Source organism: Schistocerca piceifrons, chromosome 5 (assembly GCF_021461385.2).
Source record: "Schistocerca piceifrons isolate TAMUIC-IGC-003096 chromosome 5, iqSchPice1.1, whole genome shotgun sequence".
NCBI lineage: Eukaryota > Metazoa > Arthropoda > Insecta > Orthoptera > Acrididae > Schistocerca > Schistocerca piceifrons.
The window spans coordinates 493,545,651-493,564,652 of NC_060142.1; the positions used below are offsets into that span (position 1 = coordinate 493,545,651).

The window sequence follows — 19,002 nt, forward strand, 5'->3', positions numbered from 1 at the left end:
TCTCGCAAACTCGACAGTATAAAACAATTCCGTCAAATGTAAATGTTCCACGACGGTCAGCTATCCACGAAACGACGTTCCTTTTTTCGGGCTGCATGGCGCACAACACGTTACACACTACACGTCGTAAACACATTCCAGTGTGTACAAGTAAACAGAAAGCTAAACTGAAACAATGGACGTACGACTTAAGGCTTGTGTAGTTTAATTGTTGCCGACGCGTACGGTGTGACAGCGGAGGAGATTAACGGGAGGCACGGGCGCAGGAACATTGACTGTGTTTGCCTGTTCCCGTTCCTCTTCTGCAGTGATTTCGCTAGGCAGTGGCCTCTCGGTTAGCGATTGCACGCAGTTGTAGGTCGCGGTCAATCTGTGAGACATCAAAACTAGATCGAGCTAGAGACCGCCCGTCTAAATTTTTTAAATAGGTATTGTAAACATAGAGCGAAAATACGCATCGTCACTAGTTTTTATTTAAAATATGCAATAACCCGTGAAAAGGAGCCAAATATGCAAATGCATATGCTACATGTAAATGCATATAATCCGGTCTCTAGTCATTATTAATCCATGTTCGTCTGAAATGTACTAAAAAATGACTATGATATGGCACTGACTTGTGACCCATTGTCTAAAATGACTTGTTGCCTGGTGTCGCAAATTTCGTCGCAGATTATGGTTTCTTTAATTGTTCTACTGTCAGAGTTCTTTTGTTCCTCCCATAACAAATCTTGACCGACCTTAAGATCATTTCAAGACATGTTATTCACCTGCAAAGTACATATGTCTGGAGATTTTTTCAGTTTTCTGATTTCAAAGTCTTTTGTGACTTGAATTAGTTGTTGGTTACGTGTAATATAGTCTGGAGGTTCTTTTTTTCTTGGTTCTGTGTTTACTTCCGGTTCTTGTTTTGAAGTTGCTTTATCTGGTAGTACAAACAACATTTCTTCACGCCTTCCTCCATTTCTGTTACTTCAGTACCATTCTGGGTCACTGTTCGGTTCTAAATGAAACGCCTTTCATAGACACATGTTAATTTCTTCATCCGACCTTTTGTCGGCCCTTAAATACTCAGGGTCACAGTTTCCTCATACTGTTATTAGTTCTTTCCCTTTCATTACAGGTTCTTCGTCAGAATAGTCATTTACATCGGCTCTAGAGTCGTCTACCTTTACTTCGTATTTTGTGTAATCTTCGCGAACGTCAGTAAACAATGGTTCATATGGCTCTAAGCACTATGGGACTTAACATTTGTGGTTATCAGTCCCCTAGACTTAGAACTACTTAAACCTAACTAACCTAAGGACATCACACACATCCATGCCCAAGGCAGGATTCGAAGCTGCGACCGTAGCAGCAGCGCGGTTCCGGACTGCAGTGGCTAGAACCGCTCGACTACAATGGCCGGCGAACGTCAGTAATTCGTAAACAACCATCTTTATCTACTTCTTCTGGCTTACTGATAACAGTTTGTTCCGCTGGAAATTCGTTAGTAAGGAATGCTTCATCCCTACGCTGAGGATTTCATTTTCTTCCATTCTCCTCATTACGGCCGTATTTCTTTTCTTACTATCAGGCCATGTCCTATTCTCGACATCCTTTTTCCTCTTTTCACTATTACCTAACCTTTTGGTCGCCAGTTCTTTTTGAAATCCTCCCACTCGTACTGCTTTAGCCCTTGGTACAGATCATCCATCTGTTCACAGCAACTAATAATCCCTGACAACTCATTTTCGCAACTTTTGTCGTTATACAAATTGACTTCAGCGCCTTTTTCCTCACCTTCGAACATGCTCACGTTTACTTGCATGGCACCTCCCGCCGGAGGTTCGAGTCCTCCCTCAGGTATGGGTGTGTGTGTGTGTAGTTCTTACAAGGGAACCTCCCCATCGCACCCCCCTCAGATTTAGTTATAAGTTGGCACAGTGGATAGGCCTTGAAAAACTGAACACGGATCAATCGAGAAAACAGGAAGACCCTGTGTGGAACTATGAAAAAAATAAGCAAAATATGCAAACTGAGTAGTCCATCCGCATGATAGGCAGCATCAAGGATAATGTGAGCTCAGGAGCGCCGTGGTCCCGTGGTTGCCGGCACGGTAACTCAGCGTGTCCGGTCAGAGGGTTAGCTGCCCTCTGTAATAAAAAAACTGAGTTAATGGATCAACGACGAACTGAAACGGGTGTATTGCGACGTCCGCAGCGAGCAGATGAAACGAACGAAAACTAACAAAAAAAAAAGAAAAACAAAGTGGCTAGCGTGAGCAGCTGCGGAGTGAGAGGTCCTTGGTTCAAATCATCCCTCGAGTGAAAAGTTTACTTTCTTTATTTCCGCAAAGTTATGATCTGTCCGTTCGTTCATTGACGTCTCTGTTCACTGTAATAAGTTTAGTGTCTGTGTTTTGCGACCGCACCGCATAACCGTGCGATTAATAGACGAAAGGACGTGCCTCTCCAATGGGAACCGAAAACATTTGATCGCAAGGTCATAGGTCAACCGATTCCTCCACAGGAAAACACGTCTGATATATTCTATACGACACGTGACGGCATGTGCGTCACATGACAGGAATATGTTGTCGACCCACCTAACTTGTACACTTGGCGAATGGGTAAAAAGATTCTTCTACCTTGCCCGATTTAGGTTTTCTTGTGGATGTGATAATCACTCCCAAAAAGTGATGAAAACATAAGAGTTTGTCACATAATCTGCAACAAATGAATGCAACAGTTTCACAGTCGCACAGTTTTCCCTGTGCTCTGTCAAAACATGTGTTTTAACGTTTTCACATTTTTCCGTGTGTAGACCGTCAAATCCTGCATATGTCCAAGCAAACCTGAACATGTCCTGGAATTTTGGAGACCGAAGTTGATTATGTGTGAGTGCGTGAACTTTGTTAATTGACACACGATCACGTAAACAATACTGCTCTGTGTACCTGAGCAGCTTCGCAAAATAATTGTCTGAAATTAAAAAATTAAACTTTTCACTCGAGGGAAGACTTGAACCAAGGGCCTTTCGTTCCCCAGCTGCTCACGCCAACCACGAGACCACGGCGCTCCTGAGCTTACACTGTCCTTAATGTTGCTTACCATCGCATGGACTACTCAGTTTGCATATTTTGCTTATTTTTTCATAGTTCCACACAACTTCTTCCTGTTTCCTCGAGTGATCTGTGTTCATTTTTTCAAGGCCTATCCACTGTGCCAACTTATAACTAAATCTGAGGGGGGGTGCGATGGGGATGTTCCCTTGTTAGCAGAAGTTAGTTCAAGTAGTCTGTAAGTCTAGGGACCGATGACCTCAGCGGTTTGGTCCCTTAGAATTCACACACATCTGAACATATTTTTGCATCTTCCATACAGACAGCTGATCGTTCTGATGCAGTCTTCACTGGCGGGGTTTCTGTCCGCACACTAGTTTCATCACCTGCCTGTAGTGGCTCATTCCTGAGCGCACATGTCGTCTTAGTTGCAGCGACCTGTTGTGCTTCGCAATTGCTCTCTCGAGTATTAGTTTCACAACGTTGACGCCAGTGTTGTTTCTTACGTTTGGACAGTGAAAATCTGCCCGCGTTAGTTTGGCCTGCAGCATACGTGGTCATTAGTTCTCCACGTGGTTGTTGTCGTGCTAAAGTCGTGGGGCAAATCCTCTTCTGCGACAGACCAAAGTACCTCGACCTCTCCACTACTTTGTTGAACAATATTGACGCGACACCTATCGCCGTCATTTTGTTCATTGTCATTGTGATTAGTTACAGTGTTGTTATTACGGCGATAGTCACAATTACTTCGCCAATGGTCTTCATCAAATGGTTCAAATGGCTCTGAGCACTATGGGACTCAACTGCTGAGGTCATTAGTCCCCTAGAACTTAGAACTAGTTAAACCTAACTAACCTAAGGACATCACAAACATCCATGCCCGAGGCAGGATTCGAACCTGCGACCGTAGCGGTCTTGCGGTTCCAGACTGCAGCGCCTTTAACCGCACGGCCACTTCGGCCGGCGCGGTCTTCATCATCTGTTCTTTCTAGAAACGGAGAAAAGGCTTTATGATTGATTCCTACGTATCTCTTCGAATTCTCTGGCAGCTTTTTCCACACCTCCCATACAATCTCGGATCTGGGTCGTCTGTTTCTTAAGTGCGTCAGTTTTCGGTACCAGGATTCAGAGAAATTTTTCATAGAGTATCTGCCCCTACTGTCATATAATCTAGTCAGTATAAATTCCCTCCATAAACAATCTTGTTTTTGTTCGGATCAGTATTCCTTGATAAACTTTTGTTTGAATTCGTTAAACGTAACCTGATTAGTGTTCAAATTTAGACCCCATCGTTGAGCTTCACCTGTTAATGCACTGACAACTACATTAATCTTTTCCTGATCTGTCAGATATTCAGGAAAAATTCTTTCTCAATTTTTCAAAAAATTCTTTGGGTGCCAGCCTGTAGGACTTTTGGCAGGATCAAAGCGTTCTTCATCCTCTAATAATTTGTTATGAGGTATCCCATCATTGACGCAACTGGACTTGACTCTTATTTTCTTTACAAGGTCGTAGATCATGCCATGATTTTGTGAAGAGTTTTGGCTACACTTCTGTTTGCAAATATTTACTTGTTTTCTTATTTCATTCCCAAAACCAACCAATGTCTCTCTCAAACGTGAAATTTCGTTCTATATTCAACAATTTCGGTTTTTAGACCGAAAACTTTTTTATTCACTTTCATTTTACTGTATCTTGGGTATTTATAATTTCTAAATCGAACCTCCCCCCCCCCCCCATGAACCATGGACCTTGCCGTTGGTGGGGAGGCTTGCGTGCCTCAGCGATACAGATAGCCGTACCGTAGGTGCAACCACAACGGAGGGGTATCTTTTGAGAGGCCAGACAAACGTGTGGTTCCTGAAGAGGGGCAGCAGCATTTTCAGTAGTTGCAAGGGCAACAGTCTGGATGATTGACTTATCTGGCCTTGTAACATTAACCAAAACGGCCTTGCTGTGCTGGTACTGCGAACGGCTGAAAGCAAGGGGAAACTACAGCCGTAATTTTTCCCGAGGGCATGCAGCTTTACTGTATGATTACATGATGATGGCGTCCTCTTGGGTAAAATATTCCGGAGGTAAAATAGTCCCCCATTCGGATCTCCGGGCGGGGACTACTCAAGAGGACGTCGTTATCAGGAGAAAGAAAACTGGCATTCTACGGATCGGAACAGGGAATGTCAGATCCCTTAATCGGGCAGGTAGGTTAGAAAATTTAAAAAGGGAAATGGATAGGTTGAAGTTAGATATAGTGGGAATTAGTGAAGTTCGGTGGCAGGAGGAACAAGACTTCTGGTCAGGTGACTACAGGGTTATAAACACAAAATCAAATAGGGGTAATGCAGGAGTAGGTTTAATAATGAATAGGAAAATAGGAATGTGGGTAAGCTACTACAAACAGCATAGTGAACGCATTATTGTGGCCAAGATAGATACGAAGCCCACACCTACTACAGTAGTACAAGTTTATATGCCAACTAGCTCTGCAGATGACGAAGAAATTGAAGAAATGTATGATGAAATAAAAGAAATTATTCAGATTGTGAAGGGAGACGAAAATTTAATAGTCATGGGTGACTGGAATTTGAGTGTAGGAAAAGGGAGAGAAGGAAACATAGTAGGTGAATATGGATTGGGGGACAGAAATGAAAGAGGAAGCCGCCTGGTAGAATTTTGCACAGAGCACAACATAATCATAACTAACACCTGGTTTAAGAATCATGAAAGAAGGTTGTATACATGGAAGAACCCTGGAGATACTAAAAGGTATCAGATAGATTATATAATGGTAAGACAGAGATTTAGGAACCAGGTTTTAAATTGTAAGACATTTCCAGGGGCAGATGTGGACTCTGACCACAATCTATTGGTTATGACCTGTAGATTAAAACTGAAGAAACTGCAAAAAGGTGGGAATTTAAGGAGATGGGACCTGGATAAACTGAAAGAACCAGAGGTTGTACAGAGATTCAGGGAGAGCATAAGGGAGCAATTGACAGGCATGGGGGAAATAAATACAGTAGAAGAAGAATGAGTAGCTTTGAGGGATGAAGTAGTGAAGGCAGCAGAGGATCAAGTAGGTAAAAAGACGAGGGCTAGTAGAAATCCTTGGGTAGCAGAAGAAATATTGAATTTAATTGATGAAAGGAGACAATATAAAAATGCAGTAAGTGAAACAGGCAAAAAGGAATACAAACGTCTCAAAAATGAGATCGACAAGAAGTGCAAAATGGCTAAGCAGGGATGGCTAGAGGACAAATGTAAGGATGTAGAGGCCTATCTCACTAGGGGTAAGATAGATACTGCCTACAGGAAAATTAAAGAGACCTTTGGAGATAAGAGAACGACTTGTATGAATATCAAGAGCTCAGATGGAAACCCAGTTCTAAGCAAAGAAGGGAAAACAGAAAGGTGGAAGGAGTATATAGAGGGTCTATACAAGGGCGATGTACTTGAGGACAATATTATGGAAATGGAAGAGGGTGTAGATGAAGATGAAATGGGAGATATGATACTGCGTGAAGAGTTTGACAGAGCACTGAAAGACCTGAGTCGAAACAAGGCCCCCGGAGTAGACAATATTCCATTGGAACTACTGACGGCCGTGGGAGAGCCAATCCTGACAAAACTCTACCATCTGGTGAGCAAGATGTATGAAACAGGCGAAATACCCTCAGACTTCAAGAAGAATATAATAATTCCAATCCCAAGGAAAGCAGGTGTTGACAGATGTGAAAATTACCGAACTATCAGCTTAATAAGTCACAGCTGCAAAGTACTAACACGAATTCTTTACAGACGAATGGAAAAACAAGTAGAAGCCAACCTCGGGGAAGATCAGTTTGGATTCCGTAGAAACACTGGAACACGTGAGGCAATACTGACCTTACGACTTATCTTAGAAGAAAGATTAAGAAAACGCAAACCTACGTTTCTAGCATTTGTAGACTTAGATAAAGCTTTTGACAACGTTAACTGGAATACTCTCTTTCAAATTCTGAAGGTGCCAGGGGAAAATACAGGGAGCGAAAGGCTATTTACAATTTGTACAGAAACCAGATGACAGTTATAAGAGTCGAGGGACATGAAAGGGAAGCAGTGGTTGGGAAGGGAGTAAGACAGGGTTGTAGCCTCTCCCCGATGTTGTTCAATCTGTATATTGAGCAAGCAGTAAAGGAAACAAAAGAAAAATTCGGAGTAGGTATTAAAATTCATGGAGAAGAAATAAAAACTTTGAGGTTCGCCGATGACATTGTAATTCTGTCAGAGACAGCAAAGGACTTGGAAGAGCAGTTGAATGGAATGGACAGTGTCTTGAAAGGAGGATATAAGATGAACATCAACAAAAGCAAAACAAGGATAATGGAATGTAGTCTAATTAAGTCGGGTGATGCTGAGGGAATTAGATTAGGAAATGAGGCACTTAAAGTAGTAAAGGAGTTTTGCTATTTGGGGAGCAAAATAACTGATGATGGTCGAAGTAGAGCGGATATAAAATGTAGGCTGGCAATGGCAAGGAAAGCGTTTCTGAAGAAGAGAAATTTGTTAACATTCAGTATTGATTTAAGTGTCAGGAAGTCATTTCTGAAAGTATTCGTATGGAGTGTAGCCATGTATGGAAGTGAAACATGGACGATAAATAGTTTGGACAAGAAGAGAATAGAAGCTTTCGAAATGTGGTGCTACAGAAGAATGCTGAAGATTAGATGGGTAGATCACATAACTAATGAGGAAGTATTGAATAGGATTGGGGAGAAGAGAAGTTTGTGGCACAACTTGACCAGAAGAAGGGATCGGTTGGTAGGACATGTTCTGAGGCATCAAGGGATCACCAATTTAGTATTGGAGGGCAGCGGGGAGGGTAAAAATCGTAGAGGGAGACCAAGAGATGAATACACTAAGCAGATTCAGAAGGATGTAGGTTGCAGTAGGTACTGGGAGATGAAAAAGCTTGCACAGGATAGAGTGGCATGGAGGGCTGCATCAGGCCAGTCTCGGGACTGAGGACCACAACATCACCAAATCGAACCTTTCATTGATATCATTGATCTGTCCCTCCATAGTGGCCACATTGGTATTTATGGTATTCATTTCAAGTTTCTTGTCTTTCATTGCAGTACTCAAAACACCTACTTTCTTGTCTACTTTTTCGATCCATTTACTTATTTTTGGACTCTGTGTTTACATTCAATTATGGAGGATACTAATACCACTTGCCTATGTTTTCAATTGATTCTCAAGACCACTAGCTTGTGTTTTAATTTGACTATTAATGCTACTAATTTTTGATTTACTGTGATCATTAATTTGTGTAGACAAAAGTTTGAATAGGTCATTCATGCTTAATGGTTTTCGCTATCCCTGCTCTACTCCCTCCTCATGCTCTGATCCTACATCATGTGATTCTATCGATTCTTTCTCTGTTTGCGAAGTGCTGAACATACCAGTCGATTCATTTACGTAATCTTTATGTTCTCCATATTCGTTCCGTCCTTTGATTTCTGTTTTAAGGGGAGCCGGAGGTGCCTTGCTGCCCATGTTAAAATCACTAAGTTTGAGGAACTTTTATGAATAAACTACCAAATAGAAAAATTTGAATTTTTTTTACATATAGAGTGGTTTAGTATTGCAGTTATGACTGAGGGATTTTGGAGTATCTTTTCTAGTTTCCTTCCAATTATTTTTTTTTTATTAATGACCCAGATTTTTTTTACAAATAATTGCTTTATAATTAAACTGAAATGAAACTACTGAACATATTGCCAAATGGCTGTGTTACAATGTAAGTTTGACCACTAGGAGTGCTGTATGAAAATTTCATCTCTCTAGCTTGAGTGGATTTTGAGAAAATGTTCCTTATATTCGAAAAATTCTAATTTACGGGAAATGGCCATCAAAGTTTCTCAATACATTCCTGCACTATAGGATGGATTATCGGGGTCTTCTTCTTCATCCTCCAAAAGCTTCCTCTTGTGTCTTCTTTTCTGGCCTGTTGTTGCATCATACTTCATATGCCTTTCTCTTCTTTGTGCTCCTCTTATCCTTTCTCTGTCAATATTTCTTAGTGCTCGTACAGTGTTCACCCCAGCTGTAAATCCTAATGCCTTCAGAACTTCACACTTCACACTGTTCCCTTGGTTGTAGGTTGCTATTGCATCATAAATGCCAAAGTGCAGTATTTTTATGCTTACAAACACCCTTTTTAGGAATCACTTTCCAAATCAAATTGTTTACGCTCTCATTAGGATTCTGCGTCTTTCCGTGTACACATTTGTGTAACAATTCTGGCTGTGCTAAGTCATGAAAAATTGGTTTTATTGTTCCCTCCTGATTTTTATACATACTGCATATTACCCGCTTTACACAAGAAGTATAATACTACCAACAACAGGCGCAACACTGAACTAATTCGAAACGGTAAACAGCAAAGAGACGATGTTCCGCGCTCTTATTCATTGTAGTATCGTAACTTGGTATTAGTGTTAATTTTCTTTTCCCTAAGTTCTTCCTCTTCTTATATACACGGTTACTAAAACGTGGCATCGTAACCAGAACAAAAGTGTACGACAATATTAAATGGAGCAAGATGTTCGAAATTCTGAGCAAAATAGGAGTAAGCTGTAAGGAAATACGGGTAACATTTGTCACAGAAAACAATGTAGCCAACCCTTGCACACTCGCTGTATGCGTAACATAAGGCGCTGTATGCGTAACAGGCCAAGAAAATCCCAAGCAGTTCGCCAGGAAGTCATGAGAGGGTGTTAGATGCATTCAGCGGCCTTCCATTTCCTCTGCAGGCGTGGGGGAAAATGGTAATAACTCCACTTCTAGGGCGAGTAGAACAATAATTCAAGGTTTATATTAAAGACGAATGTTCCAATTAATTTTCGGTAGCAAAAAAAAAATCGTAATTTTTTGGATTTGACCACCTCCTGCTCCCCTTAATTGTAACAGACTCATAATCTGAATCTGGTCTTTACGTACGTATGGTATGCTACATACGGCAACCACAGTTCTGTGGCGTTACCTGTGTACCCATTTCTGTAACTGCTATCGGGCTCCATGATGTTTCTCAGTACGCCCTGTACTGCACGTTCTGTTCGCTTTGATCTACTACTGTTTTTGTATCCATTTAATATTGACTATGTATTACAATTTACTTTTTAAACTCCCATAATATTTGCTGTTATTTGTTTTATTCAATTACTGCAAGTTCGTCCCGCTGGATAGTCAGTGCTTGTAATACATTTGTTTTGCGCTTGGTACATGTGCTACGGTCAAAATCTTACCGTGGCACTCCCTCCTCGGCTATTTTCCTCTCCCGTACCTTCCTTTCCGAACCCCCTTCGGCGCTTCCCCCCCCCCCCCTCACCTCATCCCCCTTTCTCACCCCTACTCCAAGCCTCCTTCCCCCTTCTTCCCGTTCCCCTTGCCCCCCCCCCCCCCCCCCCCCGCAGATTCTAGATTCTCCAGGTTTTTATTCGTTATCAGTGTGCTACGTTAGTGTCGTGTTTCGGTGCCGTTATACAGTATCATCTAGTGATGTGGGTTTTAATTGTGTGCTCGACCTGTTTATCGTCCATGACAGTTCCTTGCTACGCCGTCCGTCATGTGGCTGTTTTACTCGTTCTACGAACTTTTATGCTCCAACCGTACTTTGCCAGGTGCCTTTTAATGCAGTGTGTGGTTTTTTTTTGTGTGACACTTTTTTAGATTGTTATCTCCGATTTACAGTCACCGCTTTGTATGTCTTCTTTGCTTATGTTCCGCCTTTTTTGTTTCTGTATATTCCACCATGTTATCTCCTTTATATTGTTTTTAATGTCTTCCTGTCTACTTATGTCTCTTGGCTGAAGAGCAGCGCTTATGCTGCTGCCAGCCCGCCCCTGATGGAGAAGAGAAATGACAATACGGGGAAAAAAATCTTACCGTGTAAGAAACTAACGAATGTCCTGTCACGCGGCGCAGCGTGTAACACTAGCGGCTACTACAAAATTTCCAGCATACCGATAATGTTATGTCTGTGAAAGGACCGTTGTGACCGTGACTGTGCGTAATGGAAACCTATCGAACTTTTTCGAGTCTAGAAAGACTTTTAATTGAGAGGAAGCAACAGGAAAACAGATCAAAGCTTTCCCGGTGTACATATTATTCCACAACATTTCGGGAGAACTGCCGGATGTCTGCAACTTCCTGCCACAATATTTCGGCGCAGAGTCTTCTGGCCACCTTCAGGTGATGTCCGACAGTTCTACCGAAATGTTGTGGAACAACAGCAAATGGCTCTGAGCACTATGGGACTTAACATCTACGGTCATCAGTCCCCTAGAACTTAGAACTACTTAAATCTAACTAACCTAAGGACATCACACAACACCCAGTCATCACGAGGCAGAGAAAATCCCTGACCCCGCCGGGAATCGAACCCGGGACCCCGGGCGTGGGAAGCGAGAACGCCACCGCACGACCACGAGCTGCGGACGAACAACAGCAAAACAAACGGCAATCGAACCAATGTTCTATCAGTAATAAAGCAAATTGTAATTACATAAAAGGAAACGGTCGCCAGCCTAATTAGGCAAAGTTGCACTCAGTAATAGTATGATCCTAAAGACAGTTAACTATGTGAATCTACTTTTAATTGATACTAAACTTCTGTTTTGTTGATAAGATACACAGTTTAGCAAGTAATGTTCCAGTGAATTGACTTGAACTACATTCGAGAAGTATTAATGTGTTAGGCAACAACTGCCCTGAAATGAGGAATATCCTACATCAACTATCGTTCCAACCCCTCCCACAATGATCTTCCGCCGCCAACCGAACCTATACAATATCCTCGTCCGCCCCTACTCCACCCCTGCTCCCAACCCCTTAACTCCTTGCCTCATGGCCCATATTCCTGTACAGATCTAGATGCAAGACGTGTCCTATAATTCTTCTTCCCGCCACCACCTACCCCAGTCCAGTCACAAACATCACCTATCCCATCAAAGGCAGGGCTACCTGTGAAAACAGTCATGTAATCTACAAGCTAAGCTTCAACCACTCTGCTGCATTCTACATTAGCATGACAACCAACAAGCATGAATGGCCACTGACAAACTGTGGCCAAGGAACAGTTGGACACCCATTTTCTAGGCACACTGCCCAACACAATGTTCTTCATTTTGGTGACTGCTTCACAGCCTGTGAGACCTGTATCGTTTCTACCAACACCTGCATTCCTGAAATTCACAGGTGGAAACTCTCTCTGCAGTATATTCTACGTTCCTGTAATCCTCCTGCGTCAACCTTCGTTAGTTATTGTGCTACACCCACCTATCTCCTAACCTGTTCCCATCATGGCACTACACAGCCCTCTATTCCACTAACTGACCCACCGTCTTCTCTCTTCTTCCTTTCTCCTGACCCATTCCCTGCCCGCCGTCTAACCTCCCGACTGAATCTACCTGCCCTGCCCACTCTCCACTTCGTCCCTTTATGATCCCATAAGCAGGACTTTACTTTCTCCCACTTCTAATCTGGTCTCCCTCCCCCTCGTACTCCAGTTTCAATGCACCCACCACCGAGATTTCTTCTCCCATCGTGTGCTGCTCACAGTCTGGCCTCAACTGCCACCAGGACTGTGGTCATGTACGTTTGAGTTGCATTTGCCTGTGTGTGTGTGTGTGTGTGTGTGTGTGTGTGTGTGTGTGTGCATTGTCAAACTTGGAATAAGGGCTTTTTGGCTGGAAGCTTACTTGTCTGACAGTCTTTTTGTTCTGCATGTCTGTGACTCAGCACCTCTGCTATATAGTGAGTAGCAGTCTTTTTCATAAGCTGTTGACTTTACTTGTCCTCAGTTGTTTGATTAATAGCAGACTCTTTTATGCAACTGCATTCGCATGTTTTTGATGTGAAATTGGGTAAACCCCTCTGTGTGATGGGAATAAAAGCTAATTTTAACATGACAACAACGGAAAGAAAAAATGGTGTACAAGACAGGCGAAAATAAATCGTTCCCTTTGTTGGAATTTCAGCTCCATCCTGAAACCATTGTGTTTTTAATAGTAAACGGTTGACTTGTTGAACTATTTGTCATACTGGCGTAGCCCATTAATACGTTCGTTTTCCGACTTTCTAGCTATAACTTACATGTTCTGCGCGATGGCGTACGTGGGAAGGCTTAAGCTGTAGAACTACACCTCCCCTACCACACAATCTCATCCACAGAGCAGTCCCCACCACTACTATTGGCCGCTTCACTACCGCTGTCTGCACAGCTAGGGAACATGTAATACTGCACACACTCTACAGGCGCCTAGTTCCATTCACATTTTCTTAAAGGTTGTGTAACTTTCTTCTATCACGCCAGGTGACAGTCCCACCCACTCACAGAGGCCTCCAGTGTATTATTTCCACCAATCTGCTCTCTCCACTACGTTTAACAGTGGAATTCCTCCAGCACTATTTATGTTGACACATTTACTTATAATTTATCAAATGCTATTTTGAATTTTCTATCTCTTAAATCTATCTTTCAGATGGCCAGCTTTTTTAGATTTGTTCACACATTTCCTGCAGCCGTTTCGCCTTAGCTTCCCTATTCTTATCGTGTATTGAAAGGAAGACCATTCACATGTATCATACGAAGCAACGGTCGAGCTAGGACTGAATGTTGGGATACTTCATTAATGACATTTCCGTATCTCCCAGTCATAATTACAGCAGTGGAGGTAACCAATCGCTTCATCATGTTTAAAGTCCATGATAGGCCCGTGAAGTCTAGTTCCCTTCACGTTTTCAAAATGTTGTGTGGTTTTCTTATCAGATTAATAGGAATATGTTCTGTAACACTCAATTTTATTTAAAAATATGTGCGCTCTCTCTCAGCAGTGCTTCTGTCCGATTTTGTGAAGTTTTATAAGGTTATATAACCTTACTGACTAGACATGGGGCTTTCTTTTTCTTCTTGTAACGTGTTCATGAACACTGAAGTTTTTATTTTTGCATCCTACAGACAGCACAACATGACTATGATATGGCAAGAGAGGAAACGTGCATTATAGGGATGTGGGATGCAAGTGCTCCTCTGAGATGAAGAGGTTGGCGCAAGAGAGGACCTCGTGGCAGGCCGCAGCGAACCAACTAGAAGTCTGACGACAAAAAAGAAAAAAAAAAGTCTGACGTAGGAATTTTACGCGCGTTCATTTTTATAAAGAAACTGTGTGGTCTTCAAACCAGATGCAGCCGACAGTTGCTGCTGGACTGCGCTACAATCACAAATCACGTGAACTAGCACGTCCCATGTGACTCAAGTGATGTCTTTCTTGAGGCTGGCTTTCGCGTCCGCGTACACGCCAAAGTTAGCTGCCTCGTCACATGTGGAGACGTCTAATCTTTCCTGGTCTCTCGTTGCGACTGCATTATTCTCGTAAATTCCAGGAAAAAGTGACGTCACTATGTCAGCAAGACATATTTTGGGAGGTTCCACCGAAGGAATTACTGCACCACCCAAGATGTTGTACTCGTATTCGGGAGCAACTGAGTTAGAATCCAAGTTTAACTGTCGATTATCTAAATCGCTAAATATGAATTTTAAAATTGTAGAGTGTTGTACCAAGGGAACAAGGGAGAGGATGTTATGGGTGGCCAGTATCCTCTTTCTACAACACAAATGCACATTTGGATTAACACAGTTCTTTGTTTACAAATACAGCAAGCTGCGTCTCTTGAATAGAATCCAGTGTTGTGGTACAAGCTCAGTAATAATAGTCATCTTGCAGACGCTACTGGAAACTTGCTGTTCCAAACTTTACTCACTATAGTTCAAATCTGGTCACGGTGTACTGTTGTAGCCTGTGATCCACTCTGTGAATGAATGATAAACGCCAAACTAGAATGAGTCAGTGACTGTGCTAGTGAGTGAGACCCTCTGGTCAGTGGCTGCGATCTAAATAGTTGCTGTCGAGAGGGCGCTGGCGGCGTGTTGTTTGTGAGTCTGTCTCTGGCCTCTCTCGTGATATTCGCGCTTGATCCAGCGCCTGCTATCGACCTTCGCGCTACATCTTTGCTGGCTGGTGTGCTGGCGACAGTTTACGCCAGCACAAAAATAATTCCTCCAAAAAAGACCACAAGTGATTTCCCTTTGCAATCATTGTCGAATTCTGCTCGAATGAGAAGTAGTCGCTCCAGTGTTTCGGAAGCTAACAGTGTCTGCAAGAGCTGTATGCTGATGGCATACCCCTCCACAGCGCTTCCAAATGACGCAGTTGTCAGTGGTCGACAGTGCATCTACATCTATATCGCCATTCTTCAGACCTCTGCAAATAGATTTTACGGGGAACTTCCCATTGTACCACTATTAAGGTGTCTTCCCGTTCCATTCGTATATGGAGAATGGGAAGAATGATTGCTTTAATGTCTCTGTCCTTGCTGTAAGTAGTGTAATCCTCTCTTCGTGATCCCTATGGAGCTAAGTACAGAGTGAAATCAGAATTAATTTAATACCTTCAGCTGCTGACGTGCGTTGATGTACATCAATGGGGACAGGTGAAAATGTGTGCCCCAACTGTGACTCGAACCCGGGGTGTCCTGCTTACGCCCTTCAGCAGCTGAAGGTATTAAATTAACTCTGATTTCATTCTAGACGGCTGCAGGTCATCAATGGAGTCTGTTCTTTCGGATACCATATCCATATAAGTACTAAGTACCGAGGGTTGTGGTATATTATAGTGTCCTCACTGATTACTGTTTCCTGAAAGTTTGCAAGTAGGCTTTCAGGAAATAATGTGCGTCTGTCTTCGGGTGCCTGCCAGTTGAGCGTTTCCAGCATTTACGTGATGTTCTCGCATAGGTCAAACAAATCTGTCACCATTCGTGCTGCCCTTCTCTGTATGCATTCAATATCCTCTGTTAGTCATTCATATTTACTTTGGGTCCCACACACTCCAGAAATATTCTGTGATGGGTCGTGCACGCGTTTTATAGGCAATCTTTTTTGTAGACTCATATTATTTTCTCAGTATTTGGGTTTTATGAACTGCACAATTTTTACATTTATGAAAATTCAAAGCAAGCTGACAATCATTTTACTTATTTGATAACTTATCAAGGTCTGACAATATTTGTCCTCTCTTTTAAGACAGAAGTTCATTACAGAAAATTGCATCATCTGCAAGAAGGTGAGGTTACAATTATTAGGTCATTAACATAGAAAACGAACAGCATGGTTTGTAAGACACTAGTATGAAACACGCCCAAGGTTGCTTCTACATCTGTCGATGGTTCTGCATCATAGATACCATGCTGCTTCGTCCCTATCAAGAAATCTTCAATCCAGTCATAGATTTAATTAGATGCCCCGTATGATTGTACTTTCATTAATAAGCGTAGGTGTGGTACTCAGTCACATGAGTTCCGGAAGTCAATAAATATTGCAGCTACCTGACTGCTTTCAACTATGGCTTTCAGAATGTCATCTGAGAAATGCTCGAATTGCGTTTCACATAAGCGATGTTTGTGGAAAACATTCTGGTTGACTTTGATGAAGGTCGTTCTGTTCGAGATTTCTCATTCTGTTTTAGCTCAGAATATGTCCTATAATTCCAATACCGATGGACGTCTCACACACTCACTAACACAAGAAAACGACGAACCATGAAGAATTTACCCGAATGTTTATTGAGGCTCAATTCAAAACGGAACTCATCACTGAAGACAACTCTACTCCAGTCAAAGAGATTCCAGGCCGAAGAGGTGTTTGGAAACGCCCTGGACAGCGGTGGGACAACAACCTGACTGTTGCCTGCCATTTGGTCTGGCAACCAGGAGTTTTCTTCTCATAGCACCAGCCCTTAGCCTGTTTGTTGTCCTTCATGGCAAGCCATGCTGGACTTACATTTCAGCAAGATAATGCCCGCCACCACACGGCGAGAAATTGTACTGCTCATCTTCGTGCTTGCCAGACCCTACCTTGGCCACCAATGTCACCGGATCTCTCCACAATTGAGAACGTTAGGAGAACTACGGGCAAGGCCCTCCTACTAGATCGGGATTTTTACGATATAGCGCGTCAGTTGGACAGAATTTGGCACAATATCCCTCAGGAGGATATCCAACAATGCCAAGTCGAATAACTGCTTTCACAAGGGTCACAGGTGGGCCAACGACTTATTAACTTGATCAATTTGTCAGTTTTTCTCTTGAATAAATTATTCAATTTTTCTGAAACTGTAATAATTTGTTTGTCTGTATATGTGTATCACATCCACCGATTTCCGTCCCATTCGTTTAATTCTTTCGTGGTCAGCATATATATATATATATATATATATGTTGACTCCCATAGTGCTTATATTCTTGCCTTTCTTGGAGACGAATGTAACCCGTGTTTTCTTCCAACTTCGGGGAATAGTTGATTTTTTGTACAGATGTTATATTTAAGGAAAGAAAAACAGGAATTGTGTCGGGGCCGGTCGCTGTGGCCGAGCGGTTCTAGGCGCTTTAGTCCGGAACTACGCTGCTGCTGCGGTGTCAGGTTCGAATCCTGCCTCGGGCATGGATGTGTGTGATGTCCTTAGATTAGTAGCAGCCGCGTGGCTCCGAACTGAAGCGCCTCGAACCGCTCGATCACAACAGCCGGCAACCTAGTGCACCAGGCCTGAATGACCATCACACAAACTGACATCCGGCACCTGTACGACACAATTCATGCATGTTTGCATGCTTCAATATATCATTCTAGTGGTTACACTGGTTATTAATGTACCAGATTTTTCACATTTGCAGTGGATTGTCTCGCGCTTACATTAACATGTGACCTTGCAGTGTTAAAAATTTTAGTATGTTACGTTGAGAAATGTATTCCTGAAATTTCATTACTCTACATTAATTATTTCTTTGCCTTGCGATTCTTTTCCGTCTATGTATTTGAGGAACTACCGAATGCCAGTATTTGCTTGTTTCCAGGTCATTTCGTGGGTGATCTTCACGGGAGCCATTTCGTACATGAAGCTGGCGATAGCGTCCATTTTCCGCACGGAGGGCGGTCGCAGCCTGTTCTGGTGCGGCGCCGCGCAGCAGATGGGGTCGGCCGTCGCTTCCGTGGTCACCTTCTTCCTGGTCAACTACGCCGGCATCTTCCATTCGTACTCTCCGTGCTGATCACTTCCACAGACGGTGTGCACGAGACCACAAGCTGCGCACGTCACACAGTGACTGTGCAATTTTATTTATACTGTCCAGTGAACACGATCTCCAGATGACATTACTTTGTGCTGTGAAACTGACAAGGACATCAGTTTTGTCTACGAATTATTTACATCTTAAATGTATACTGCCATTTACAATAAATGCCGTATATATTTTTTTTTTATTTCAACTCTGGCTCCTCGCGCACAATGTCCAAAGAATAACAGTGTGTCCACCGACAGACTACCAAGATGGTTTTCAAATATTCGTGTAGAGATTTGGTGTAAGAGATCCACGCAATGTCTGCTCTATACAAGATGAGTCAAAAAGGACTTTACAACTTTGGATTGACATAGAAATTTATTACGATAACTTACAGAATCTGTGGATATATCATTTTCTAGCAAACAACCTCAAGTCTGATTCACGAAGTGCATCAGCACCCCATTGCGCCACCGTCAGTGCCAGGGCATAGTGCACAGTTAAAATGGCTACTTTCACTGTTGCTGTGTGTTTTGGTTTCATCAAACGAACTGTGCAACAACTGTTCGGCGTAAATTTCGCTCCCAATACACTAAAGAAACTGCAAGCAGGCCTACAGTTTACTCTTGGCACAATAACTTTGTTGAGAAGGACTGTTCACTGCGATATGATAAATCGCCAGGTCGCCCACGTGTTGATGATTATTTCGAACAGGTTATGGAGAGCTTTGCCCGCAGTCATCAAAAATCAACGTGATGCGCGTCTCACGAGACTGGCATTCCACAAAATACTGTCCACTTAAT

The 19,002-nt window shown here is 42.6% G+C and overlaps 1 protein-coding gene across 1 annotated transcript in view; it reads left to right on the forward strand.

Moving 5' to 3' along the window:
- LOC124798349 (solute carrier family 52, riboflavin transporter, member 3-A-like) overlaps positions 1-18,377 on the forward strand; it is a 113,034-nt gene extending 94,657 nt beyond the window's left edge. Inside the window, exon 3 of the mRNA XM_047261707.1 lies at positions 17,996-18,377. Within this exon, the coding sequence (XP_047117663.1) occupies positions 17,996-18,190 (195 nt within the window). The 3' untranslated portion in view covers positions 18,191-18,377. The remainder of the gene's footprint in view (positions 1-17,995) is intronic.
- The last annotated feature ends 625 nt before the right edge of the window (positions 18,378-19,002 follow it).